Consider the following 27,212-nt stretch of genomic DNA (forward strand, 5'->3'; position numbering starts at 1 on the left):
AGAGAGAGGAAAATGACAGAGCCGGCTCTCATCGTTCACTTCAAAGAAACGGCTCTTTGTACCGGCTCGTTCGCGACCGACACATCACTCGTGCGTACTTGTTTACGAGCACGCTCTGGGTTAGTGCACATTCTTTGTCATGAGACGTTCTTTGAGAGTGACAGTCACCGCGTGAGGACACGCATGCGAATGTTCGCTTCGTTGCCAGTTAGGGAAGTGGATCGTGTTTGTGTGCCTGTATTTGTGAGTGCCTGTGCGTGCGTGTGTGTTCTTGTCTTTCTGTCTTAGTGTTGTATAACCTCGAACGCTAACATTTCCCCCATTTGATATACAGCGTTGCCTCTATATACGAGTGCCATGATGTCATTTGTTTTTCGAGATAGAAGCTGTCACTTGCCCAATTTTTTTTTATGGGGATGCGAAGAAAATTCAATGCACTTCAAACCTCCGCCACTAGGCGGCTAAAGCACACTTCACAACATCCAGGCACCAAACATTCACATTGGTTTCTTTGCAATGGGAGGCCAGTTGGTCGTCAAGGAGAGACTATGGCGATACGAATGACACTCGTATGTCAAGGCACTGATGTAAATGCATTTTGTTTTTATGTGTGTGTGGGCGCGGCGGTCAAGCACACGCAATGTGTGTGTGACAGCGTGTACAAAGTTGAGTGCACATTCACACATTCTTGACGACATGAGCTGTCGCGGAGCTGAATTTGTGTTTTTCTTCCGAGTGTGGCACATACGATATATTGCCTGTGTTTTTTGGCCTGTATTTCTCTCATAGGGTGGGGCCAATGGGGTGGTGGCCCAGGACATACACCTGAACGAGGGGGTCAGTCACTTCCCCCACCCCCATCCGATAAATTTGCTGGAAACAAAACAGACCACAATTATTTGCAAATATTTTCAATCTATATGAATACACTACAAAACGGATATTATTTCATGTTCAACCTGGAAGTGTCACAAAAAGCCATTCCCTTGATCGGCATTCATTTTATTATTATTTTTTAAACGCACGTTTCAATCAAACTTAATTGGTTTTGCGCGCCCTGTGCGTGTCTGTGAACTGTGATGTTCCTTTTGTTCCCACTTTGGCCTCTTAGAGGCAGTGTGGTGCACATATGCATATAACACACCGATAGTACATTGGTTAAATGACTGAAAGACACAGACGGAGAAGAAGAAATCAGCCAGTTTGGTGCAAGAAAGCACGAAGATTATGTTTAGGTCGAAGGCGTCTCTGAAAGTAATCATAAAATAAAATGAAGATGGAAACAGAGACAAAGAGGAGTGCTTCATTGAAGGGGAGGAGTGACTGTAAACAATGAAAAAAACAATGAACTACTCTCTGCTAATACTGTAATTACTCTTTGGTTCAGTGATGACAAAGCATTCATGAATCTCTTACTGCCTTCTTAAGAAAAAGTCAAGTTTCATCTAAAGTGCTCCGGCATTTGTGCTAAAAATGCGGCCGACCATCCTGGCAGTCAGTTTTGCCTTTTCTTCGCAAACGCCAATATGCTCATAAACGTAAATATTGTTGATTAGTTTTGATCAGATCAGGACAATAGTCCTACATTAGTAGTCATCAGAAGTCAGATTTGCAGGGCTACGACGTCGGAGTGAAATTAACGTGATTGTCATCTAATGTAAATTCACGACTGTCTGTTCGGGCAGGGCACTTTACAATGAAACCTGGAACTCGTGCGATTAATCGCGATTAATTTTTTAAATCGTCGGACACCCCAAGTTCAAACGGATGAACGTTGTAGATGTTTTTGTGTATGTCTTGCAAATCATTGTATTCTGTTTTTATTGACGCTTTAACAACGCCCCAACTTCACTGTCTGTTGTGTCAATTGTGGTGTGGCAAAATTTATGCCAGAGAGCGGTAAATCAATTGTGCAATTGAACACCCATTCTTTTCATCATCGGTCTGTGTAACTGAGTTTGTTGGTGTGTGTTCTGGTCTTTTTGTTTTTGTGTGGCTCGACAGTACAGTACCTGTGTGTGTGTGTGTGTGTGTGTGTGTGTGTGTGTGTGTGTGTGTGTGTGTGTGTGTGTGTGTGTGTGTGTGTGTGTGTGTGTGATAGAAATACATTGAGAGCATTGGTGCACACAAATTCTTGTCCCGCATGAGTTTGTTTGAGACCCTGAGGTTTTGTGCGAGTGCTCTTATCCTCTTCTCTTTGTGTGACTTCTTGCCTTTTACCATGCGGGCAAAAAAAAATGCAGACATGCTAGGATAAGCTTCTTTTCACCTTATTAGAATGTATGCATATGTTTTTGCATGGGTGTGTGTGAGTATGTGTGTATATGTGTGTGTCTGTTAGGCATGCACACACACACGGTTTCCATTACTGGGACCGGCGTGGTTCCCTCGGCCCGACCACAAGCCTCCTGTCTCCACTGAGGCTCCACCCAGCTCCGCCACAGACTTCCCAGAAAAGAACAGCGTCTAATTAAAAAAAAAAAAAAAATACACACACACATACACAACTTTAATTACATTCATCCCTCTCTCATACATGTATACATGCGCATGTACAGTAAATCTATATCAAAAAGTGTAGACAAACAATTCCGTGTGCACCAAAGCCTGCACTTTTCACCTTGCTGAGCGGCGCATCGTCTCCTGTGATCGTCCACCGCATCCCTCAAATATTCTGTTTGACCAAAGCAGATTCGAAATGGTGCAAGAAGCAAACATGAGCATGCGCGTGTAATCAAGTGATTTGCATTGTGGCGAATGGTATCATAGAGTGATGGGCAGCAAAGATGGAGAAAGTAGACTCTTGAGGAATGGAACCGACACACAAGTTGCGTGTTAAGCTTTATCGATGAAAAAAAATGTTTCACAAAACAATTCGCAAATGATTCAAAATATAATATTTAAAACATCAAATGTGATTTTTTTTTTTGTTCCCCAATTAAAAAACAAATTCGAACAAAAAGATACATAACATAAATGAACAAATACACACAAAAAAAAAACCAAAATGAAAATAAATTGCAGCCAGCCATCTTTTTCCACTCCCAGGAAATGCGCAATCGCATCAAAAGTAAACAAGCTCAGCTCAAATTCCAATTTGCTTCAAGTGAGAGGGATTTATAAAATAAACCCAAGTATTTGTATACACATGCAATCTCCTTTTTGGTTTTGTCCTCACATTCATCGCTCACCTCCTCGTCAATGTGCAGGAGGGGCTCCAGGCACAGTGCGCGCCGTTGTCCTCCCTCCCAGGTGTTCTCACTCTCAGCCACGAAGGAGGTCTGCCGGTCTCGTTGCGCTTAATGAAATTCCCCCCGGATGACGCTGCCGTGACCCCGTGTGACCTTTTGAAAGGAGAAAAAAATCCGATGACAAAGACGATAAACAAATTGAAAAGTGTTGAGCCCGTTTTGTGCCACTCTTCAAATTGTGCCTCGCTTCAGTGGGGCAAATTGGCAATTGGGAAATGTTGTATGCGCTCGCACTCGTCTAAACACAGCATTCAGATTAAGATTGCGTTTGTGGAATCTAAAACTGATAAATCCACCTGTTTATTTTTATTTTATTTTTATTATTTTTGAATCCATCTAGGGGGCGGCTATTTCGCCTCGTACGGCCAAATTGCTGTCGACTGGAAATGACATCACAGTGCGGAAGGGTTCACTTTGAGAATGTCACATGACCAAGCCCGACAGACAGGTGAGTCGTGATTGGTTGTTAGCTGAGCCTTAAGTTCTGTGATGTCATTTTTAGTCAATGTGAAAACATTGTGATGCAACTCCCAAGAAAAGTGGCCAAGAAAGTGCCCTCCCCACATGCCCACACCCCACACCACCACATACACACACAGACACACTTTATATTTTTTAATTTATATTTGGATATGTCATTATCTACATTTTTACATTTCTGTCTAATATTTGTACCCAATTTTTTTTTAATGTCGGAAAATATTTTGTTTGTGTATTCAGCAATATATTTGTAATATTTTTGACTAGTACTTTTTTTATTGTAATATGTTTGTATTGTTTGGATTTGTGTATTTTGTTTAAAAAAATAAAAATAAAAAGAGCAGTAAAGCCACAGAAATCTTTCTTTTTCTTTTTCTTTTTTTTTTATGTTTGACTCTGCAACATGTGAACCGCTTTTCTATTCTTATTTTTTGTTTTTCCACTAGGAAAGTTTTGTATCTTGTCAACATTGCTGGCCACAAATTAATGTGAGTCGTATGTGTGTGTTTGTAGCTCCGATTCTAAGCTAAGAAAGTACAGACAAACACAGCCAGAGAGGATTTAACCTTTACTGCATGTGTCTCATTCAATCACATCACAAAGAGTTGGAAGGCGGCCGCACGAGTGAACAAAGGATGACAAATGACAAAAAGACCCCAATGTGCGTGCGTGTGTGTCTGTCACACCGCCTTTGAGTGACCCCAAAAAAATGGCGGGTGAGGTCACGCAGTTCATTAGCGTCTCAACAAATGAGCTTGGGCCCGTGGAGGCTTTGAGAGGATGAGACAAGTGTCTGACGACGACTTGGACGCGCTCCTTCCGCCAGATGAAGGGCAAGGCCGCGCCAGGACGCGCAGCCACGGGAATGTTTGGAAAGCCGATGAGGTGTCGGGGTACGCGGTCACATTTGATACCCGACCCATCTTAACTTTCACGCTCATCTCAACATGTCACCAGAAAAACATCATCCATGGATGTTCTGGTCGCAGATTGAAGTAGCACTTTGTAATATTTGGAAACAGATGGAAAATTTCCATCACTGATAGTTTACTTGCCTGATATTGTAATTGGTATATTGGAATGAAACCACAATAGGGTCATGGCATAGATTTGTGGGAGGGGCTAAAAAAAAAAAAAAAAAACTTGTGAATTTAGCGAATTTCCTCAAGGCTTTTTGTTTCCTCTGTGTTTTTCATCTTTGAATTTTTATTTCCTGTCCAGTGAGCCAGCACACTCACGGACACGTGACATGAACATTTTGCATGCATGTGTGTCGCACACTTTGGTCATCTTTTTTTTTTTTTCCCCCCCATCACAAACAAAAGCTGCAGCACATTAACGCTTGAACGTCCACCAATCCGATTAGCTTCCCGCTAATACTTTTCTTCTGTTTTGTTCTTCTTCTGGTCCCCATCTTGTTTGAACCGCTTCAAGAGGCGGATATTCTGCAGAGATCATTCGCATTCCTACATGTGCCACTGAAGGATATATGATGACAGCAAAAACACTAAAGAATGAATGTCTGTGTGTGCGTGTACGTACGCAGAAGCTGTATCGTGATCGATTTCTCTGGGGGGGGGAAATCCCTAAATAAAAATAAATTCACCGTTTCATGATGCTGTCGGCATTGTTGGGAAACATGATATTGCTTTGTTACTTTATTCCAATACTAGATATCGATTATCATCTAATCGCGGTATCATAATTGTCACAAAATGTGCTGATATTCTTTGATGGATTTCTTCTAGAATATTGATTGATGACAATGGCTGTATCATGATACTATCTCGATTGTTATCCAGTCAGTTGTCTTATATTTTGGGGGAAATGTCGCTATAATATCATATATTTTTCTTCCCTTTGTATTTAGTCTCGTACAATTCCGTATCATGATACCAGTGGCCCCCCCACCTGGTCTGGAGGAAACGTTCTTGCTTTCCTCCCCCTTTTGTGTGTGTGTGTATGTGTGTGCTCTGATGTAGTCCAATAAAAAGTATGTTGGTGTAAGTGGATCCAAAGTGCTGCTTTAAGACTTTTCCAGACTCGGCCACAGCGTCGTGCCAGCGGTCCATTTGATGTGGACCACTGCTGCCAATTGAAGGATTCCTCTTTTTGCCTTTCCGTCCTCAGGATCAAAGCTAATCTATTTGACTGGGGCCTGCTGTCGCCACGACAACCAAGATCACAGACAGGAAGCTTCACGGATGCTTGTCATCAACAATGACACCACTCTGCAGCCGCGGACCCTCCGAGAACAAGCGCCCACCCCCCTCACACACACACACACCCGCCACCATGTTAGTGTGCATGTGGGCGGTGGGGGTAGTGGGGGGGGGGGTTAATTCCACAAAGTACACCTTCTTCCGGTCTTTGCATGTGTGTGCGTGTGTGTGTTCTGCTTGACAAGGCATGTGTGTGTATGTGGTCCATCTGGATGTCGCCAAGTTTTTTTTTTTTAATATGTTCAGTCAAACACAAGGGAAAAAGTTGTTTTAGTCAAACCTGAATCATCACTATTCTTCAACTTTTTTCAAAATGTAGTCAAAGTCTCCTGTAATTAGTGTCTCCTCAAAGCGAAGCATTTTTATTGCTGTAGTAACTTGCCGATGCTGGCGTGGTAGAGCGATATTTGGGAGGGAAAAAAAAATCACAATACAATTTTTTGGGGGACAAATTAGATGTAAAGTGGTTGTCGAAAGAAAACCGTGATGCACTATCACAATATGCTTCTTGTTTATCTCAGTCGTAACAGGACACAGCAATTACAGGCTAGTTGATATAGAAGAAAAGCTTGTTATACAGTAATTTCTATTCAGGGTGATTGTATCACGATACAGTTCTAATCGATGGATCTAAAAATCAAAAGTGTCCTAATGCAGCATGTAAATTGCTGTAGTGTAAGTAAACCCCAATACAGTATTATCACAATGTGGTTCAAGTGATACCACTGGTATCATGATACTGCAATCATTGGTGTATTGAAAGAAAATCACAACACATTTGTTGTTGTTTTATACAATGGAAAACAGTATAAAAGAAAGCTCTTACCTTGTCATCTTGATTTGTGCTGTAATCGACCTGTTATAATCACAATAATTTTCCAATGTTAATCATAGTACCAGCATAAAATAATAACCAATTAAAAGAAAATAACAATATGAAAATACATTTCGAATGATACCGATAGTATCATGATACGACGATAACTGATAAAGAAAAAAATTAATCCGGTATTGTTGCATATTTTTCAGACGATAGATAGAATATCATTCGACAGCGATTGATTGATGTATTGAGAGGAAGCAATGGTCGCGGCATTGCAATGTGTTCCCAGCGATATCAATAGTATTGCAAGAATTGAAGTTTGCTATTTTTCCATTGATACAGGAATTTCTTGATTTATTGTTATACATTGCTATCGACAATAGAATCACGATACAGGTGCATCAGTTCAACGATGACATGTTTCAAGGCTGACAGATAAAATGTATGGTGTCCCAGAAGGGTCATGAATAATGGTTGGGCATCGTTTAAAAGAGAACCTGAACTTTACTTCTGGGTCCCTTTGATTCTCGATGCCCACATATGAGGTTGGGAATGTTGGTGGTCAGACAAAGCAGCATTGTGCCCATGTGCTATCTCAGTAAGTATGTGTGGCGTTAGTGTACGGGCGGTCAACCAGGATGGGGAGAAAAAAAACAAAACAAAACTTCCAAGTCGCCATTTGTTATTTTTATTTGTTATAAGTGTCCAAATGCAGACAACGACAAAAAAAACACATGAAAGGAAGAAGTTTTAAATAGTTGTTGTTGACTGTAATGACTTTTCCATTGTTGCCCCCATTGTGCGTAATGTGTGTAATTAGCAGCGCGGCAATAAAACATTGCTGTCGCTGTGAGCAGAACTAAAATAACACAAAATCTTTTTATATATATATAAATATAAAAACCATTTCGACAGCCTGCGGTGGCTAAGTGGAGGGGGTGGGGGGGCCACAGCTTGAAGAAATGAGGCCAGACAAGTGCTGCTGTCGCAAAACCTGCTGGGAAATGTAGTTCAAGGCATGTGAGTACCTGACTCGCATGTATGTGTTTTCATAAAAATCAAAGACAATTCCGTCTTCAGTGAACTAAATGTTTCTAAAGGCAGTTACTCCTTCGGTGAACACGACGTACATAAGCTAGCATACGTTTTGGTCAACAAGGACTGTCTCTCAGGTGAAACTTTCGGACGTGTTTTCATAGTTCAGTACTTGTTTTTGTCAACATCATTGAGAAATTGCTCTTCGGTGTTTTCAGAGATATCGAAGACAACAAATCTAAGAAACCCAAGAAACTATTCAGTATTCATTGAGCGAATTGGAATCTACTATAAGTTTCTATTACATTTAAGCTAATGAATACGTTTTAGCGTACATCAAAGACATCCTAGATTTCAAGGAACCTTACATACTTTTTCATAAACTTTTAGAAGAATTTTACATTTGAACCGAGCAAATGTGCTGTACCAGTTTTTTTATTTAAAACAAACAAAAAAAAAATTTGCATCTTCAGTCGTTTCAAGAAGTCGTTCTCTAGCGTGATTTGGGGGACGTATGTCAAACTCTGGGGAACTCTCAAGAAAAAAAAAAGTTTCCAATGTGTACACGAGGGCTGTAAAGATACACTCCGTCGGAATGGGGGGAATTGTGTGACTTCATGCATTTTTCCATTTCCAAGTGTCGATGCGAAGAAGAACATCAAGGAGACATCAGCGACACATCTGTTTCTTGTTTTCTCAAGTTGGATTTCCCTCCGCCAAACCTTCCATCTTCCTTGATGACTTGATTGTTTACCTGCTCCTAAAACACGTTTGTCCCCTAATCCTTTCTCCTCTTTTCTCTCTTTTTTTTTTCCTTTTCTTTTTTGGGTGGACTTTTTCCTGACTTTTCCACGAGGCACAAAGCAGCCTGTAGATCATCTGGTTCCTTTTGCGCCTGCGGTTGCAACAGTGAGAAGGCCACATCAAAGCTGGCTGTCAGAGAGCCCGCAGAAGACGACGACGATGACGAAGAAATCGAAGAGGGGGAGGGAAAAATCTGGGACAAATTCTGGTGCCTCACACACACACACACACACACACACACACACACACACACACACACTCGTAATGTGTCTGCATTGGTGGAAACTCTGGAAGAAAGGATGGCTCCCATGTTTGGGCTTGGCATCGACAGATTTGGGGTGACAGTTTGAATGTCGTCGAAGACAAAAAAAAAAAGAAACATTCAAGATTCTGAATTGTCTTTCACATTCTAAAAATATAGATAAAATATTAAAAAAATGTCCCCGAGATGTGAGCTGAGCCATAGGGGTGGCCAGAGAGTGACCATGGGTGGCCAGGGTCCAACCTGGCCACCATGTAGCTCAGCCCCTGGGTTTAGGCATGTAAAAATAATGCATTTCCTTTTTTTTTTTTTTTTGCCTGTTATTGAAACATTCATACGCTTAGCATTTCGCTACGATAGCTTTTTCATCGACCAGAATCCTGTGTGAGTGGTTAGCTCCAGCAGCAGCAGCCAATATCGATCCAGATTTCAAAACACAACATTGTCTTTGATTTTTTTTTAAATAAAAACAAAATAATAATGATTACATTTTTGTTTAAGATTAAAAATCTTTTCTGCACCATCAAAAATATACTTTTCGTTGTTTGATTTGAATCATGTGATATATAATTTGAAATTAGAATTGTATCATTTTATATGGAGCAGGTTTATGTGTAAATAAATAAAACCAATGATAGCTATTATATCTATTGTAATAAATTAAAATGAACGAAAATTTAAAATTGAGCAAAATAAAATACATCTCAAAAACTCACATGAACACGTGTTTAAATAAAAAATATATAAAAAATAAAATAAAATTGTAAAAATGTAGAGCGGTATAAAATTTTATTATTTTTTATAAAACATTTTTAAAAAGTTAAAAGTTACAGATAAAAAATATATATACTTAATTATATGCAATTAACTGCAAAATGTTAAGATTAAAATGCATATATATATATATATATATATATATATATATATATATATATATATAATTTTTTTTTTTTTTCTTGCATCATAGATGCTACTGTATGTGACTATACGGTATTGAGAGAGGAAAATGAAAGCCTCAGCGGAGGTAATGACAGAGTTGCGGGGGTGCATGAAAAGGACGCACACGCAAACATCAAGAGAGGCATGAAGATCAAATGTTTTCGGGGGCGTGCTGGTATGTTTTGACCTTCGAGCAATTTAGCTGTTTGTCAAGTTCAAAAAAAAAAAAAAAAGACAAGTAGAAGAAGAAGCGTGAGCGTACCTGCCGCTCAGCGCTGCTCTTTATGTTGTGCCGGGACACGTTGGGAGCCGTGTTAAAAGCCCGCCTGTTATATGAAGAACAGATGAAAGCGATGCGGGCCCCAGCGAGATGTTTCGTCACTTCCAAAAGCTGCCAAGAATTGTTTCTCCTCATGATAGAATAAACATATGCAAGATGTGCTGTTATTTTATTGTTTTTTAACACGCCTCGTTTCCTGATGAAAAAGAGGCAACTGCGACTCAAACTTGTCCTTGAAGTTTCAAAACGTGTGTTTACAAAAAAGTGTCTTTGATGTCAAAGAAAACATGAACCCTCAATTGTCTTTTGTCAATTTTGTCAATGTTTACCAGAAAGTGTGAAGTTCATTGAAGACACTTGAATCGTCTTCAAAATGGACGGAAGAAACGTGTGTCAGGCTCACCGAAGTTTAAATTGTCGGATGATTACACAATATGAACTTCATCAAGGACTTTGAAAATATTTTTGATGTTTGCGATCAAGAATGTTGCTCTCAAACTCTCAATTAGCTTTGTTGTAAACATTAAATCTGTGGTGAAAATGTGAGGGCCATTGAAGACTAAATCGTCTTCAAAATTTATGGAAAAGGGCACATTGGGTCTTTGATGTTTACAAAATGTTCGGGTCATAAAATATTTGGAAAATTATTTTTGATTTTGATTTAAGAATACATTGTCTTCGTTACGTGAAAGCTAAATTTAGCTTATTGAAGGCTCAACGGTCTTTAGTCTTTAGGAATGCATGTTAGGGATCAATGAAAACTTTTAATTTGTTTCGATGTTTAAAAGGAAACATATGCAACAAAGGTTTATGAAAACGATGCTAGTTTGAAGAAATAGTCTCAGGTTTTGATGAAAACGTATGCTAGGTTTGTTATATGCTACGTTGTACATTGAAGACTGATGTTTACATAGAAAGGATATGGTGGCTTCACGCAAGTTTACGAAAAGCCTCACCAAATGCTTTTCATGAAAAAGTATGCTAGCTTAGTTGTATGTTAGCCCAGCTGACTTCGCACAGTTTTCGGGGTACATCCTGAACTGGTTGCCAGCCCATCGCATCTTCGGTTCCTTTCATTGTCTTCTCAATCGTCTTTGATGTTGATGTAGTGCCACCAAAGACTCTAAATCATAAATTTGCTGTGTTTGTTCTCAATTGAAAACAGCGTCAACGCTCGCTAAGATGGCGGTTGTCTTTCCCACTCCCGCGCGCGTTGCAATCTGCCGAGCAGGTTTCGCAGACTCGGATTTGCTCCGATTGCTCCCACGTGTTTTCCGGCGGGTTCTCGCAGGATGGCATAGCGTCAGCTAGCGTGTTGGCCGCGTTGCAGCGGCCCGACACGGAAGGAGCCGAGGCCACCAAAGCCACAAGAATCCCGACTGTGTCGCCGCAGTCCGGTCCAGGCTTCTTTTAGATACCTCAAAGAGTTGCGCTGTGTCATGGATTTCTATGAATGCGAAGGACTTGACATCCTCTACTGTGTGTCCTTGACCGCTTGGAACGTTTAAGCTGCACCTAACATGTTTGGAGTGTGGGGACGGGGGGGGAGGCTGCTCGCAACTTTGATCACATTGTCGCCTGCAGCTTATTTCACTCACAGTTACCGCAAAATGATTCCATCTTAGCTTTATGGCTGGATCAAATTTGTCTTTGATGAAGCTAACATATATTTTGTTTACGTTAAAGTCTGAGCTGTATTGATGTTGGTGGGAACAAAAAACATGTGCTTATTTGCTTTTTCAAAGGCGAGATTTTGGGGGATTTTTGTAAAAAAGAAAAAAAAAATCTTTCAAAATTGTCTTTGATGTTCACAAAAAATTGTCCTGAAAGACACAATTGCATTTAACCTTTTCATGCACTGATAATGATAATCTGTAACCTGATACATAACATGATAAGCCATCCACTGTAGTGACCGTTGTCCCTGAAAGAGTTAATGTTCACCTAAACAAAAAAAAACATATATATATATATATATATATATATATATATATATTGAAAACTCAAAGGTTTGTCTCAGCTATGAAAAAAAAAAACATTGGACTTTGGCATTTTTTAAAATTTCATGAATCATTTAATCACCAAACTTTGTTACTGGTCTATTGTTTTTTTGGGGGGGTGGGCGGGGGGGTTCCAAACTATGTTCACTTGTTTTTTTGTTTGCTGGCTGATTTGTTTTTGCTTGCTTTTAATATGCTCCAACGTGTCTTTGATGTCTACCAAAACATTGATTCAATTTAATTCACTGAGCCGAATTCTCTGCCCAAAGCGACGTCGTTCCACCATCCCGTGTTGATGTGATTAATACAAAACAGCAACATGGAAAAAAGGCTGATAAACTGTTTCCCCCAGAGAAGATGGCACCCCCCACCCCTCCCAGAAAAAAAAATGCCCTGAGTGTCATCTTCATGCATTTTCTTCTAGCGCACTTACCGCCCCCTCCCAGCTTCCATTCTCCCATCATTCCCGCCCACTTGTGCACTTTTGTCAGGGCCAATTCATCACGGGATGACACGCTGGCTGTTTTATTCCGCAAACGAGAGGAGTCCTCATTGCACATGGGACACATGTTTACCCCATGAAAAGTTTTGGCTTAGGCCACGCCATCCGTCTCTCTCTCTCTCTCTCTCTCTCTCTCTCTCTCTCTCTCTCTCTCTCTCTCTCTCTCTCTCTCGCTCTCTCTCTCTCTCTCATCCTATCTGGATCTCATTTAGCCTCGGCAGATGGGGGCCATGTTGAACTCGGAAAGATGGCCGTGCCTTTTCACTGTCACACTTTGGCTAAAGAGTTTCTTTTCCCTTTGCAGGAAGAAGGAACAAACGTGGATGGCGTGTTGGACAGAATGAGGGTCAAGTGGTGTACCAAACCACCGTCATCAGTCAGTGTGTGGGTTATTTTTTTGGTTTTGTTTTGGTTTTCTACCGTTTTCTTTCATGTTTAGGAAAACGTGGATGTTTGTACGACTCAAGACTCTAAAAGGTCTTTTAAAAGTATTTACCGTATTTTCCGCACTATAAGGCGCACCGAAAAGCATTCAGTTTTCTCAAATGCCGACAGTGCGCCTCATAATTCAATGCGCCTTATATATGGTTCGACATTCTGTTTTCTTAGACGAAGAATTGGAAATGTCCTGTAAAGCGCTTTGTTACAGCTGCCGTGGTTATGAAAGTGCGATATGAATAAAGCTGTATTGTATTATATTGTTATTCCTTTAATGTAACTCCATCTAGTGGATGCATAATGCAACTGCAGCCGCTATTTTAGCTTCTATTCTTTATATGATGTGCCCTATATCTGAAAACAGTTTTAAAATAGGCCATTCGTTGAAGCTGCGCCTTATACTCCGAAGCACCTCGTAGTGCGGAAAATACGGGAAGCTTTATGTAAGTCTAGTGGAAAAACGAAATTGTTTTGGATGTATACAAAACCTGTTCAATTTTAAATTGTTCAGATGTTTATGGATTCAGATGGTTCATTGAAAACGCAAAATTGTCTTTGATGTTTCGGGAACCACAAATGTTTGGTTCAAATTTTTTGGTAATGTGTACAGAAAAACAGGTCTAATGTAGAAGCTAAAGTGTCTTCTGTTTCCAAAAAGGTGTACCTTAAGTTCAATGAAGTCTCCTGCATCTAAACAATTATTACTTTAATTCATTGTTTATTACTTTAATTCAAGGCGCTACATTTTCTTTGATGTTAACAAAAGCTTGCATGTTTAAATCACTGAAGCCTAGAAATTGTTTTGGTGTTTTGATTTCATATTTGGAAACAATTTGTTCATTTAAGACGCTAAAAGGTCTTTGATGTTTGCCAAATGCGTATGTGAGGTTCACTGTAAAACTTCAATCGTCTTTGACCTTTATTAAAGCAAGAAAGTTATGTTATTGATTTTTACAAAAGAACGTATGGTTTGGCCGCGGAGCTTGTCTGGTGGGAAAGGAACAAATGTGCAGACTCGGGCTCAAGTGGTGTTCACAACTGTGAAAATCACTTTAGTGTTGTTGTGGGTTGTCTTTTTCTGACAGTTGCGTAATGTCAAAATGTAGCCAAAGCACAGCCTTTGTTTGCGCAAACACATTTTGAGGTCAGATAGCGAAGTGGCATGCAAAACAAAGGATTGCTTTGCGTGGTGCGCCTCAAGGCTTTGTCCTGGGGCCCAGGGGGTCTTAACCCATGACAGCAATTTAAAAGCTGGAATAAATCAACTTGAGTTTCGTCTTGAGAAACGAATAAATCATTTTTATGGATTTTTTTTTTTTTGCGAGCAAAAGTTCAGTCTTGTCATGAAAAAAACAAAAGTTGTAATTTTGGAAAGAAAATTTGTGGTTTTTTCCAGCTTAAATTTGTGATTTTTAAAAAAAATTTTTTAGCAGAGTCAAGTAAAAAGCTGTAATTTCATGAGACTACGTTGGTATTATTTAGGAGAAAATATTTTATGAGTATAAAAATCTAATCTTGTAACAGTAAAAGTTGTTTGTTTTCGGAAAAACACTTGAAATTTTAAGACAGGTTAAAATTTTACAACTGGTGTCGGTTTGAAAAAAAGTGTCATCGAGTACCATTAGACAGTACATTGCATGTCGGTTTGACAGTGGTGACAGTTTAACCCAGGGACAGATCATTTTTTGAAGTTGAGTGAAATGATCTGTTTGTCATTTCTGGCCTGGTGGGCCTTTCGCAATAAACACTTGAAAGAATGCATTTAGCCATCCTGACCTTTTTTTTTTTTTTTTTGCTGTGCGCGCTTGGTCACTCCCTCCTCATTTGGGCCATTCTTTTGCCGATGACACAAACGTCCTCGGGGAGCCATCACCAGACGCAAACACAAAACAGACAGCTCATACACGGACGGACGCTATTTACCGCCATTGGTTTTCTGAAGTGTTTGTGAGCCCATATGGGGATGATATCTTTTACACATTGATGTCAGTTTTTGATGCACTGAGGGATCGAAGGTCTCAGCCATTCGGTGTTGGTCTTCCCCTCCATCAACAGAGGGGTACCAACACTTTTGTCCACATGGGTTCACTGAAGATGAGTGTCAAGTGTCAGCTGACGCCATAGCCCCACCTTGCCGGCGATCTTTTTTGAACAAGGTGATGGAAGCGACAATTTTACAGGGGATGGAAGAATAAAGTATTTCGTGACCTTCCCGAGTTATCGTGGTGACCTGATAGTAAAATTAAGCTTTTTTTTTTTCCTTTCCGCCGCACAAAGAGGGTGCAGTGATGCTGTGACTGTGCAGGGGTCAACACACAAGAACAAGGCTCCCACTCTGGTCACGTCATGAATGCCCCTTCCGGCCTCCTTGCAAATCCCATCAGGGTGTTTGTCCGCATCCCGTTTTTTTCCGGGGGATCTGAAAGAGGAGGAAGAAGGGGTGGTGGAGGATTGAGTCACTGTGCCGGAGAAAGAGCACAGAGCGTGGAGCGGAGCGTCTTAAGCCTCCAAAGAGTGCAGACTCATTATTAGGGAAGATTATTTGATCAGCTTGAGGGAACTTTTTATTTGTATTTGCTTGAAATCCTTATTTCAAAGTAGGCTTAGGGTTTGAAAGTAGGGTTAAGATTTCAAAGTAGGGGTATGGTTTCAAATTAGGGTTAGCATTTCAAAGGAGGGTATCCAAGGATGGGTTCAAAGTCGGGTTAGGGTTTCAAGTAGTGTGAGGATTTAAAAGTAGGGTTGGGGTTTTTGTCCTGTCTGTCTTGATTGTGTTCCTACGGAGCCCCTAAGGGGACATGGAAGAAAACAAAATACTGCGTTCCCTCGCAAAGATTGCATTCCCTCGCAAAGAATGTGAGATATAGCAATCATTTTACTTTTTGTAAGGAGGCGCTTTTGTTTAAATGCACGATTTTGTACTTCCGGGTCAGCTTGGCTCATGTCCGCTTCACTCTCATGCACGGCTGATTGAGAGACGACCGTACTTCGGAAAGGAGAGAATCATGGAGGTGAATCGAGAACAGATTTAATGTCTTTGTATTTCAAACCAATTATCGAAGTAAAATTCAATGAAAGTCGCCAACGGGTGAAAACACGGCATGTTTGTTGTTTTCAGTTACCCGGAAGTACACTAAAGCCATGAAGAAAAGTTTGCGATATCTTGCAATCTTTGCGATGGATGCAAAATTTTTCCCTCGCAAATATTGCGAGATCTCGCAATCTGTTTTTTTTTTTAATGGCTTTGATGTACTTCCGGGTCATCGTTAAGGTAACTGAAAACAACAAACATGGCTTGTTTTCACCCGTTGGCGAGTTTTATTGACTTTTACTTTGATAACCGGCTTGAAATACAAAGTTTTCCAAGTAGAGGCCCAAAGTCATGTTACAGTTACGTTTTTGATGTTGTCAGGCTTTCATAGCAGGGTTCTGGTTTCAAAGTACGGTCAGACTTTAGAACGGTTGTGTTCGTTCATTCTCTCTGCAGTGCGATCTGCCTTCCTGTATTTTCCTTATGTTAAAAAACAAAAATATATATATATATATATATATATATATATATATATATATTTTTTTTTTAATACTAGGGGGAGGAGATAAAATGATTTCCAACTCATGAGTTGTTCGTAGCAATTTGCATCCAATTGACATTTTCACGTGGAGGACACACCCACGACCTCAAGCCTTTCCACGCCCACCCACGAGAAATGCTGCCAGGCTGCAGCTCAACATGCTCTCTCTTCCAGTCCAACAGTGAAGAGTTTGCTCAACTCAGCAGTTCCCTCTCGCCGTACGACACGCGGGATTTTATTTGATTTATTTCATGTCAAAAAGTAGCATCCATGTTGTCATCCAGCGCCACCATCTTGTTCGTTCTCGAAACCATCATGTGATGATAATTTTTCCCTTACTTTTTTTTTTTTGTTTTTGGTTTTTTTAACTTCACCTGAAAAAGCAGCAAACTCGGACGGGGCTTGTTGAAAAAAAAAAAACAGAAAGCAGTTCAAGTGTTTGACAAAGTTGCAGCTTTTGGAGCCGCAATGGACCCGGTTTTCCTACTCATCATTTCCTCCTGTTTCGGTAAGCAACTCGACGTACGTTGGCGTGTGCGCGCGCGTTTTGATCAGGAATTTGGGGTCACAAGATAAAATAAAGCACGTCCTCATCTTCATAACATACGAAGTGACATACAGCTACAAATAGCTAGAGAGAGAGAGAGAGAGAGAGAGAGAGAGAGAGAGAGAGAGAGAGAGAGAGAGCGAGAGAGAGAGATTAGATGTATTATTTACTAATATACTTTGTTTTACATGCAAATTTAGCTACAAATGGATCTCCACCAAAGCCTAATTTGGAACATTTTCTTCTCTATTTTTTTTTTATTTTAAAGAAAATCTTGTAAGAATGCATGGATCAATATTCTTCAAGAAAAGAAAACCCATGGGTTTATGAGAATAAAGTTGGATTAAAAAAAGGGAGGCAGGGGGCAGCTATATTTCAAGGAAATGTCAAGTAAAGTTATCTTATTTATTTTAATTAAGAAAATAATTGCAATCCTATCACAACAAACCTGTCGTCTGGGCTCAGCAACCTGGTGCTCGCTAGCACAAGGGTCACCCCAAGGGCCACATGAGCAGCCTGCAGACCCGTTAAAATCGCGTACAAGTGATGGGACATTGTGAATGCCTAGGAATGGTGTACAAGTTATCATTTGAAAATGTAATCACTCACAGAGATTTAGAGGAATGGGACTCTTGTGTTCTTGACAGAGTGCTGACTTGACATAAAGTGTAATTATTTGTTTGATACTTTTTTGAATCATTTTTGATGTGTCTTCTACAAACATAAGCTGGCTAATGGAGGTCATAATGACTTGATTTGTTGTCAAGCAGATATGAGATTTTGTATCTGTTTTGAAAGAACTGAGCACCTGTTGGTATGCCAGCCTCAAACAAGTTCATTTATTTGTGTGTGAGGAGGGGGCTGGGGGGGTTGCTAGTGATGTGGGTTGTTTGAAGTAAAAAAAAAAAAAAAAGGGGCCGGGGGGGGGGGGCAGTCTGAACGTGAGCAGCAGAGCATTGTGGGACTTTTCCATTTCAAGATAAAAGACGACTTTGTTGTGGGGGAAGAAACTTGAAGAAGTCAAGTGTCTTCTGCTCGCACTTGCCTTGATGACGGACGAGCGGCCGATGAGACAAGTCGATAATGTGAGGAAGTTCATGTGAAATTGTAGCTTTTCACTTCCCTGAGTCGCCATCAATCACTGTTATTAACACACTTTGATGGGGCAAAGCAGGCCAATTCTGTTTGCTTTGATGCTCAGTGCTGTGATGCCTTCAAGGGCATCGCTTCATGGAAATTGTGTACAAAACAAACTCTGATTAACTTGCTCCACTGATTTAAAAATAGGATTTCTTTTTAAATTAGTGTATAAATGGATTCTGAATGGTCTGGCTCATCGTTCTGGTGTGCTAATTTGATGGCATAGCTGTTATTTTATGGGGTAACAGTCATACTTTTCCAAGAACGGTCGTATTTTCAAAGGGGGGGTTGAAGTTAAGAGAATAAAGTGTTAATTTTACAACACAAAAGTGAGATTTTGAGAGCAGAATTTGATTTTTAAATAAAATTGTCAATTCATTTTCAACAAATCATCATCATTTTCATCGGCTAAAATGTCTTAAAAAAAAGAAAAAGTAAATTGTATCATAAAAAAGCTTTCTGGAGACTGAATGTTAATTTAAGATTGTTAATTTATTTTCAAAAATAGATTTGGGGGGGCTGCACTGTAATTTTAAGAGAATATAGCTGTAAATTTTGAAAAATAAACTACGTTTCAAAAAAAGTATTGTAAGACACTATTTGTATTTTTGTTCTAGTCATAAGGAAATAGTAAACATTTTAAGTCAGAATTTTCAACAAAAACTAGGTTTTGGTGTATTTTACCGGAATAATCAAATTTTCTAAGAGTGAATAATATTCCTTCCAGAAAAAAAAAAAAACTGTTTATGGGACTTTAAAGCAACCATTGCTGCATAAAAAGTGCTGAATAAGAATCAATTTAACAAACACAGTGAAAATGATCAATTAATAACAACAAATTCATAAAAACATTTTCTATCAATTGATAATCAACCAATTTATCAATCAAATAATTTGAGTGTCCAAAAAAAAAAAAAAATCAGACCTCCTTTTTTCCCTAAATCAGTCGACAATGGTTAGCATTAGCTCTGCTAGCACTGTTGTAAACAGACTTTTTTTTTTTTGGATTCCATTATAGTATTTTTACACATGAAACCAATCATATATTTGAATGTTTTGAAGTATACAAGAGGGAATTGTTCAGCCTTTGTCTGGGTTGCAGTGTCTGTGCTTGTCAGGGTCCGCGCTGACGTTACCTCACCAGTGGGCGGTTTGGAGCCAGCTGGCAATGTTGCGTGTGCTTTCTGAGCTGTGGGAGTCTTGTGGGCGCTTTGATTTTTACATTTAGAGAGCTCAGAGCCGCGTTTTACTATTGTCGTTGTTGCTGGGACTCCAGTGACTCCTGTGACCTCTGAAGAATTAAAGCCACCCTCTTTTGATTATTTCCTCTTATTTAATTAAGATTTTTTTATACCGTGAGAACAGCTGATGCCATGTTAAACTTTGATACTCCTTATTCATTGTTATTGCAAACTTGGCGACCGAGTATCGCGATCCAAGGGTAAGTGTGGGAAACGGGGTGTTACCAGAAGATGTAAAAAAAAAAAAAAAAGCCTACGTGGTCTTATTTAGCAATGGCTAGCATGAGTTTTGGAGGTGCCATTAAGTTGACATAAAACCCTTCCAGGACCCTAAAACCAGGCATGACTCATGCTAGCACCTCGCGTCACAACACAAGAACTAACAAAACTTTTCAAGGTGTCATGCTCTCGCCATTAAAATGGAAACATGAATCCATCGAGCATCACATTGGAAGGGTAAACGGGTTGTAATCAGAAAGTGTACTAAAAGTCTAGCTAACATGATATTTTAGTTTCTTAATGCTAACATGTAGCAACCCAGCATAAGGTTATGGCTGGAAACATACGGCGCAACAAGGTTGTCTTCCTAAAGATTCGATTCTCCACTTTATAAAGGGTAAACATGACTTTTGGAGTCAGATAGCTTCTCAAAAGGTTGCCTGGCAAGCCTCAAATCACTTTTAGTTTGGTTACACTCGAAAAAAAAAGGGGAAAAAAAAGCATACAGACCCTTTGATTCCAGTTCACTAGAGTGGCGCAGAGCTCATTCATCATCTTTACTTCTTTTCATTTGTCCCATTTGAGAGCTGCTTCATAGACGCTTGCTTGGAGAGAATGTCAACGTCATGGAGGAACTTGTAAGATTTCTCAATCATGATTCAAAATGTCCTCCATTCCTTGCTGCTGATGGAAATGTTGTTATTCTCATTTTGGAACCTGTAATACTCAAATGACCCCCAAAACCTACAACGAGACCATCACTTCCAACCCTAAAAGAAATCTGAACACTACCCCCTGACCTCTAAACCCAACTGTAACACCACCTTTACCCCCTAAACCAGGGTGTGTCAAACTAATTTTTGTCGCGGGCCACTTCAGAGTTACGTCTTCCCTCAGAGGGCAGTGAAACCGCAAAGATGTTTAATAGATTTTAGCAAGCATCATACAAGTTGACACACATGATTTTCTTTGGAGGGGGCCACATAAAATGACGTGGGTGGTGAGCCGGATCTGGCCCCTGGGCTTTGAGTTTGACACCCGTGCCCTAAACTATAACTCTAAACCTAACCTTAATCTTGAAACCCTAACCCTTAAATTAAACCGAACCTAACATAAAATCCGAACCACAATCGTACCTAGCTCACTAAGACTGCCTTAACCCCAACCCAAAAACGACCGTAATCCCCTAATGTTTAACCAGTAAAGCTAAAAGAAGAACTCAGCCCCCACAATCCTACAACTAATGCCTAACATTCAAATTACGTCAAAGCTAACAGTTAACCCTAACACTTGACTGTAACCTAATATCGAAGCCGTCAAAAACCCGAACCCTATGATCAACCTTAACGCCCAACACCAAAACCTCAAGTGGCCGTAATATGTTCCACTGGGTCGTCTTGGGGCTTCCCACGAGACGAGAGGCCCTAGCCATCAGCTAGCTAGCAAGCTTCCGGGGATCTTCTCGGTCGGCAGATGGGTGGTGTGGTCATACACTTCCTCATTTGGAAATTTAAATAAGGAGACCGAGCTGCCCTGTAAATGGTGGCATCCAGAGAACGTGCAGTTTCCGGGTTTAGAATTAGCTAGTTACCTCCACACTGTAAAAATTGACCTCGACATAAAAATTAAGTAACTCACAATTGTGCTTGGTAACTTCGACACTGATGCGAATAAAGGTTTAAGTTGTTATGTTGTCGGGCAGGGACCACTCATGATGGACACCCCCCCCCCCCACTAAATAAATAAATCAGGAAAACTAAAATGGCGGAAACCAGTTTAGTGTTATGTCGCCACAATTTTACATGACATACCTTTCAGTGTTAGCGCCTGTTTTCAGCAATCATCTTCAAACATGTAAAATGTATTGAGAAAGGAACGCCTGATTTCACTTGACAGGGTCTTTAAATGCTAATCCAATCCCTTAACCTAAAACTCACCTTCACTGCTAACATGCTACCCTTTAAGTAACCCTAACATATTCCTAGCCCTCCCTAACTGTAAAATTACCCTAACTCCCAAATCTGTAACCTAAAATGTATAACTGGCTCTTGACTATCCCCTAAGTCCCCCAAACTCTAATCCTTAACCCTCACCTTGGAACTAAACTGAACCTGAATTAGTTGAAACCCTAACCATAGGTTCCAATTCTTGCTCTAAACTCAACCGGTGGTCCTGGACCGGTTCTAATATTGAAATCCAACCCTCTGTGCCAAAAAGTTGGGTAGGTAAACATAAGCCTGACCCCGGTGCTCCAAGCCCCTGGTAAGGCCCGGGATTTGTACCTGGGAAAGATGCTTCATGCCCCTACACCCCCATCCTCCATGACTTGGAATTTGGAGTTTGGAGTTCCCATTTTCTCTTCTAAATAGCTGAAAAGCGGTACAGTGGAATTTGCATTCATTTCCTATGGAAATGACCCTACCCCTAAAACTAACCAGTCCAAAAAAGAATCTCTAACCCCGTTGTTATTTTTGTTGGTCGTGCAGGTTTGTCAGCATGTTTCTCCGCGGAAGAGCGGTCGCGTCACCTCTCCTTGGAGAAAATCTACGGCCGCTCTGTGAAGGACTCCCACATGTGCCACCACATGTTGAAGCACCTTCACGACGGGGCCCGCATCACAGTGCAGATGCCCCCAAACGTGGAGGGTCACTGGGTGTCCACTAGGTCAGTCTCCCTCTGATCTTCCGCGGGTCTCCCGGTTCTTCCGCCAGTGAACGTTTGTTCCCTTTCAGCTGCGAGGTGAGACCCGGTCCGGAGTTCCTGACACGCTCCTACCGCTTCTACGCCAACAACACCTTCCAGGCACACCAGTTCTACTATGAGGACAACCACTGCACCAAGCCCACCTACACGCTGCTGGTACGGGGACGCCTGCGCCTGCGCCAGGCCTCCTGGATCATCCGGGGTGGCACCGAGGCCGAGTACCACCTCCACCGGGTCCAGATCATGTCCCACGGTGTGGCAGTGGCCGAGGAGCTGAGCCAGAGGCTGAACCGGAGTTGCAGGGGAGCCGTGAGGGGACCCTGGGAGCCCGATGTTCCCTACGAGTTGTGGAGCGAGGAGGGCGGCTACAACTGCTCCAGGGAGCTCAACTTCGCCATGCACGAACTGCAGCTGCTGCGGGTGGAGAAGCAGTACATGCACCACAACCCGGACCACCTGGTGGAGGAGCTCTTCCTCGGGGACATCCACACGGAACCCACGCAGAGGCTCTACTACAAGCCCTCCAGCTACCAGACGCCCCTGCAAAACGCCAAGGTCAGTTCTGTTCGCGTCATTTTCGTGTTGCTTTTTTCGCAACTTTTTGGCAATTGTTTTCTTCTTTGCGCTGTCTTGATTCGTTCATATTTTGGGCGGTTTTGCTCTTCATGTTTCCAGACTGTGTTTGAGGTTTTGTGACTGTTTTTGAAGTTATTTCCTGAATTTTCTTCCCATGCTGTTTTTGATGTTACAACCCCCCAAAAAGAAGGGCAACATCAAAATTTAAGTGGCTGAAAATGGAAGGACCGAAGATCAAAAATGAAATCCTTCTCCCCAACGAAGCAAAACTATAAAATTTTAAGCCATGACTAGAAAATTTTGTCACATTGTTTTTGTATTTCCTGTTTCCTACTGTTTTACTTAAGTTTCTTTCCATTTTTTGTCATTTTTTACTCGCCATTACCTTCTTTTTTTTTTGTGATTTCATTTTGAATGTTGCCTTTATTATTCGCCTTACCTGAATACACAGGCGATTTTGTTTTGATGTTTCCTTCATTTGACTGAATATTTTTGTGTTCCCTTTATTTTTGAGATTTGTTCATCATGTTTCCTTGATTTATTTATTCTGATGTTCCCAAGATTTTTTTTCAAACTTTCATAGACCCCTATTTGCGTTTTGAGAAATTTTTTTTTCATGCCAATACCTTAATTTTGGGGACTTTTGTTTTAGATTTTGCTTTAATTTTTATGAGACTTAATTTTTTTTATGCTAACTTCATGTGACACTTTTTTTTAATTGTTTTCTTATTTCTTTGATATACTTTGCATTTAGCTTTTTTTTTTTTTTTTTTTTTAATGTTGCTTGAACGCTTCTTAGCTTGCAACGTCTGCATAGCTAAACACGATTTTCAGGCTTCGCAAAGGTTTATTTATCGAGAAGCGCACTCAACAACATTGTCTCCCCTTCAAATATGGCGGGAATCCCCCCGCCCCCCCAAGAGGCAGAGCCCTGCCAAGATCCACTGTGGTCTTGCGACCATTTTATTTGAGACGTTGAAACATTAAATAAAAAAAATAATTAAAAAAAACATGACCACAAAGCGATGCTGAAATGGTTGCTTTGTTCTCTTGGACAAATATGAAATACATGGTGGTTGTTTGCATTGCAACAATATTTGTGAACATTCCTCCTTGTTTTCAAGAACAACAAAAATTGCTTTCGGCCTCCTTAGGGAAACATCCATTTTTTTTCCCATCCCTCAATACAAACAAAACGCGCATTCCGAGTGGAACGATTTATCTTGTCTTGGAAAAATATGCCGCAGTCAGGCAAAATGTTGGCGTTCAAGTCAACACGTTGCCAAATAACTTGAGTGGTCCTTTGAGATACGACTTGAATTTGTTCTGTGACCATGCTCGTAACTCCTAACGATTGCATAGCAAATGATCTCTCCCCATTGAAATGAAGGAAATCCAATGATCTGTTCCAGCCTCCCTGAAAAATCAACAAAAATTTAAAAATGTATATTCTAAAAGGGAAGATAATACTATTGTACTTTATTCAAACATTCAGTATTTACAAAGTATTTTAAGAATCCAACTGTTTGATCATCAGAACCATTATGGCTCCTTTTGGTGTTCCGGAGGGTTGTATACTAGTGATGTAGACGTAAACGAGTAAAACTTAACTACTGGAAGTGACTGCAGAGGATAAAAAATATATTGTCAACCCCCATGCATCTTGCGTCCTGGGTTTGCGAGTCACAATTTTTCGACTTTTTTTTTTTCACGCCACATTTTCAGAAATCATTTTTGTTCTGCCGGCAGTTTATTTTGGTTGTATTTACACTGCCGGCCACGAGAGGGTGGCACACTCTTGTTTTACACTATAAATCGGAGCGGAAACAGGAAGTAGGCCTATTTCAAGATCAGCCTACTTTTTCCTGAAGTTTCAATCTCTCTTCAATCCTGCTTTTTACGCTTACAGAAAGTGACAGCTGCAGTTTGACTGTATAATGTACACCTTTGGGCATGATTATTGTATTGATTTATATTGGGAGATGATAAGTTTGTTAGTTTGGGGGATCGTGTACTGTACGATATTTTTGTTTTATTTATTACTATTGCTCTCTCAATATAAGCATTTACATGTGTTTGTACTGTTTTAAAGGGGACAAATGGTTTGTTTACAGAGTGATCGTGTACTGTACAATATTTTTGTTTTATTTATTACTATTGCTCTCGCAATATAAGCATTTACATGTGTTTGTACTGTTTTAAAAGTGTGGTGAAATAGTTTTTGGGAGGGTGGGGGGAATGGGGTCGTAAATGTTATAAAAACATGCCAAGGGTAGTTTTTATAGCATTTATATCTCCCTCTCGCACAAGCTCTCTATTCCCGGTATTAAACCTCAAACAAAGATGATTGACTTATTATTGCCCTGTAAGTGTGAAAAGCATTATTAGTGCATTTAAGATGGAATTCCAAGGTTTGATGTATTGTCATTGCAGAACCACGCGCACGGCTGCATCGCCTGTCGCATCATCTACCGCTCGGACGAGTTTCACCCGCCCATTCTGCCGCCGCGCGCCGACCTGGCGGTGGGCCTGTACGGCCAGTGGGTGAGCCAGCGGTGCGAAGTGCGCCCGGAGGTGCTCTTCCTCACCCGCCACTTCCTGTTCCATGATAACAACCACACGTGGGAGGGCTACTACTACCACTTCTCCGACCCCGTGTGCAAGCATCCCACCTTCACCATCTACGCCCGCGGACGCTACTCACGCGGCCTGCACTCCACGCGCGTCATGGGCGGCACCGACTTTGTCTTCAAAGGTGACATATTCTACCTTGTGCACGATTAAAAACAATTTGGTCCCCCAAACAAATCCAATTTGGGTCAATAAGGGACCAACATGGGTCAGTTTGGAAGATGGTAGCCCTGAGGTTATCTCGCCGTATCCTCTCTCCCGCAGTGAACCACATGAGAGTGACGCCGATGGACTTCGCCACCACCTCGCTGCTCAACGTGTTCAGCGGCAACGACTGCGGCGCCGAGCGGTCATGGCAGCTGGGCGTGGAGCAGGACGTGACGGCCACCAACGGATGCGTGGCCCTGGGGATCCGCCTGCCGCACACAGAGTACGAGCTGTTCCGCATGGAGCGCGACGCCAATGGCCGCTATCTGCTCTTCAATGGCCAGCGGCCGAGCGACGGATCCAGCCCAGACCACCCGGACAAGCGAGCTACGTCCTACCAGCTGCCCCTGGTGCGCTGCTCAACCAGCAGCCAGGTGGCGGGACGCGACCCCGGAGGGGACGATACATCCCTGCGGCTCAGTAATGGCGGCGGGGACCGCCACCGAGCCGGTGTTGCGGCGGTGCTCTTAGCGATCATTGTCAAAGGATTGTCGCTTTAAGCCCCCGATAAAGACTTGGGAAAAGCAACAAAAGTCGCCTTTGGGGGATCATTTTTGGAACCCAAAGAAGTACAATAGTGTCGATTGTGCCGAAAGGGCCACAAAATGGCCCCCGAGTGGGTGTGCATTGCTGACTGAAGGAGAGAAAAAGAGCCAGGAGCGAGACTTATCCCAACAAAAAAAACTGCACTTTAGGCGGAAAGACCCAAAGACGGACTGTACATATCCATATTTGTACAGATATGGGGCAGGGGGCCATTTTCCTATCAGGGGCCATGTACTCTTTTCACGTGTGTTTACATACATTCCTCATTGGAAATATACCCGATGCATACTGTATATGCTCCACTACAAAACAAAAGTAATTGTCCACAGCCCCGCGAGACCTAATCGATCTGTGCGGCCCGGTGGTGAAGTGCCACTGCTGTCGTGGGCTCATGTGTCGGATGTTGCCCACCCTGGGCTTCACTCTCCATAAAGATCCGACATTTATTTTGTACTGTCAAGAAACACAAATGTCACATTTTATGTTCAGTCATACATAAAAACATGACCACAATTGCACTTACTGTAGCTTGTATGTTATCGAGACAGCAGGGTAATGAAATTACTGTAATGAGATGGTGTGTTTTTTAATCAATGGACCCATGCAACAGTTATCCATTAAATTAGATTTTCATTTCATTTTTCTGTTATTTTTCAACCAATCATGTTTTCCGGGTTTGGTAATGTGACCGAGCCCCTATAGGCATTGTGATGTCGTTTTTAGTCGACAGCAAGCGGCAAAACAGGCGCACCCTGAGATGGATATCAAACACACCTCAGACTTGAGGATAATCA

The 27,212-nt window shown here is 41.2% G+C and overlaps 1 protein-coding gene and 1 long non-coding RNA gene across 2 annotated transcripts; both read left to right on the top strand.

The window, feature by feature from the left end:
- The first annotated feature begins 3,595 nt into the window (after nt 1–3,595).
- LOC109524054 (uncharacterized) lies at nt 3,596–6,953 on the top strand. Its single transcript, XR_002169898.1, has 2 exons — nt 3,596–3,699; nt 5,862–6,953. It is a non-coding gene; the product is annotated as an uncharacterized LOC109524054 (long non-coding RNA).
- A 9,766-nt stretch (nt 6,954–16,719) lies between these two features.
- LOC109524149 (protein APCDD1) lies at nt 16,720–26,556 on the top strand. Its single transcript, XM_019883794.1, has 5 exons — nt 16,720–17,116; nt 22,242–22,419; nt 22,488–23,013; nt 25,468–25,789; nt 25,930–26,556. Exons 1-5 carry the CDS (start codon nt 17,077–17,079, stop codon nt 26,370–26,372), a joined length of 1,509 nt encoding a protein of 502 aa, XP_019739353.1. The 5' UTR covers nt 16,720–17,076; the 3' UTR covers nt 26,373–26,556.
- Nucleotides 26,557–27,212: the final 656 nt, after the last annotated feature.

This window comes from Hippocampus comes, unplaced genomic scaffold, assembly GCF_001891065.2.
Source record: "Hippocampus comes isolate QL1 unplaced genomic scaffold, H_comes_QL1_v1.1 scaffold159, whole genome shotgun sequence".
NCBI lineage: Eukaryota > Metazoa > Chordata > Actinopteri > Syngnathiformes > Syngnathidae > Hippocampus > Hippocampus comes.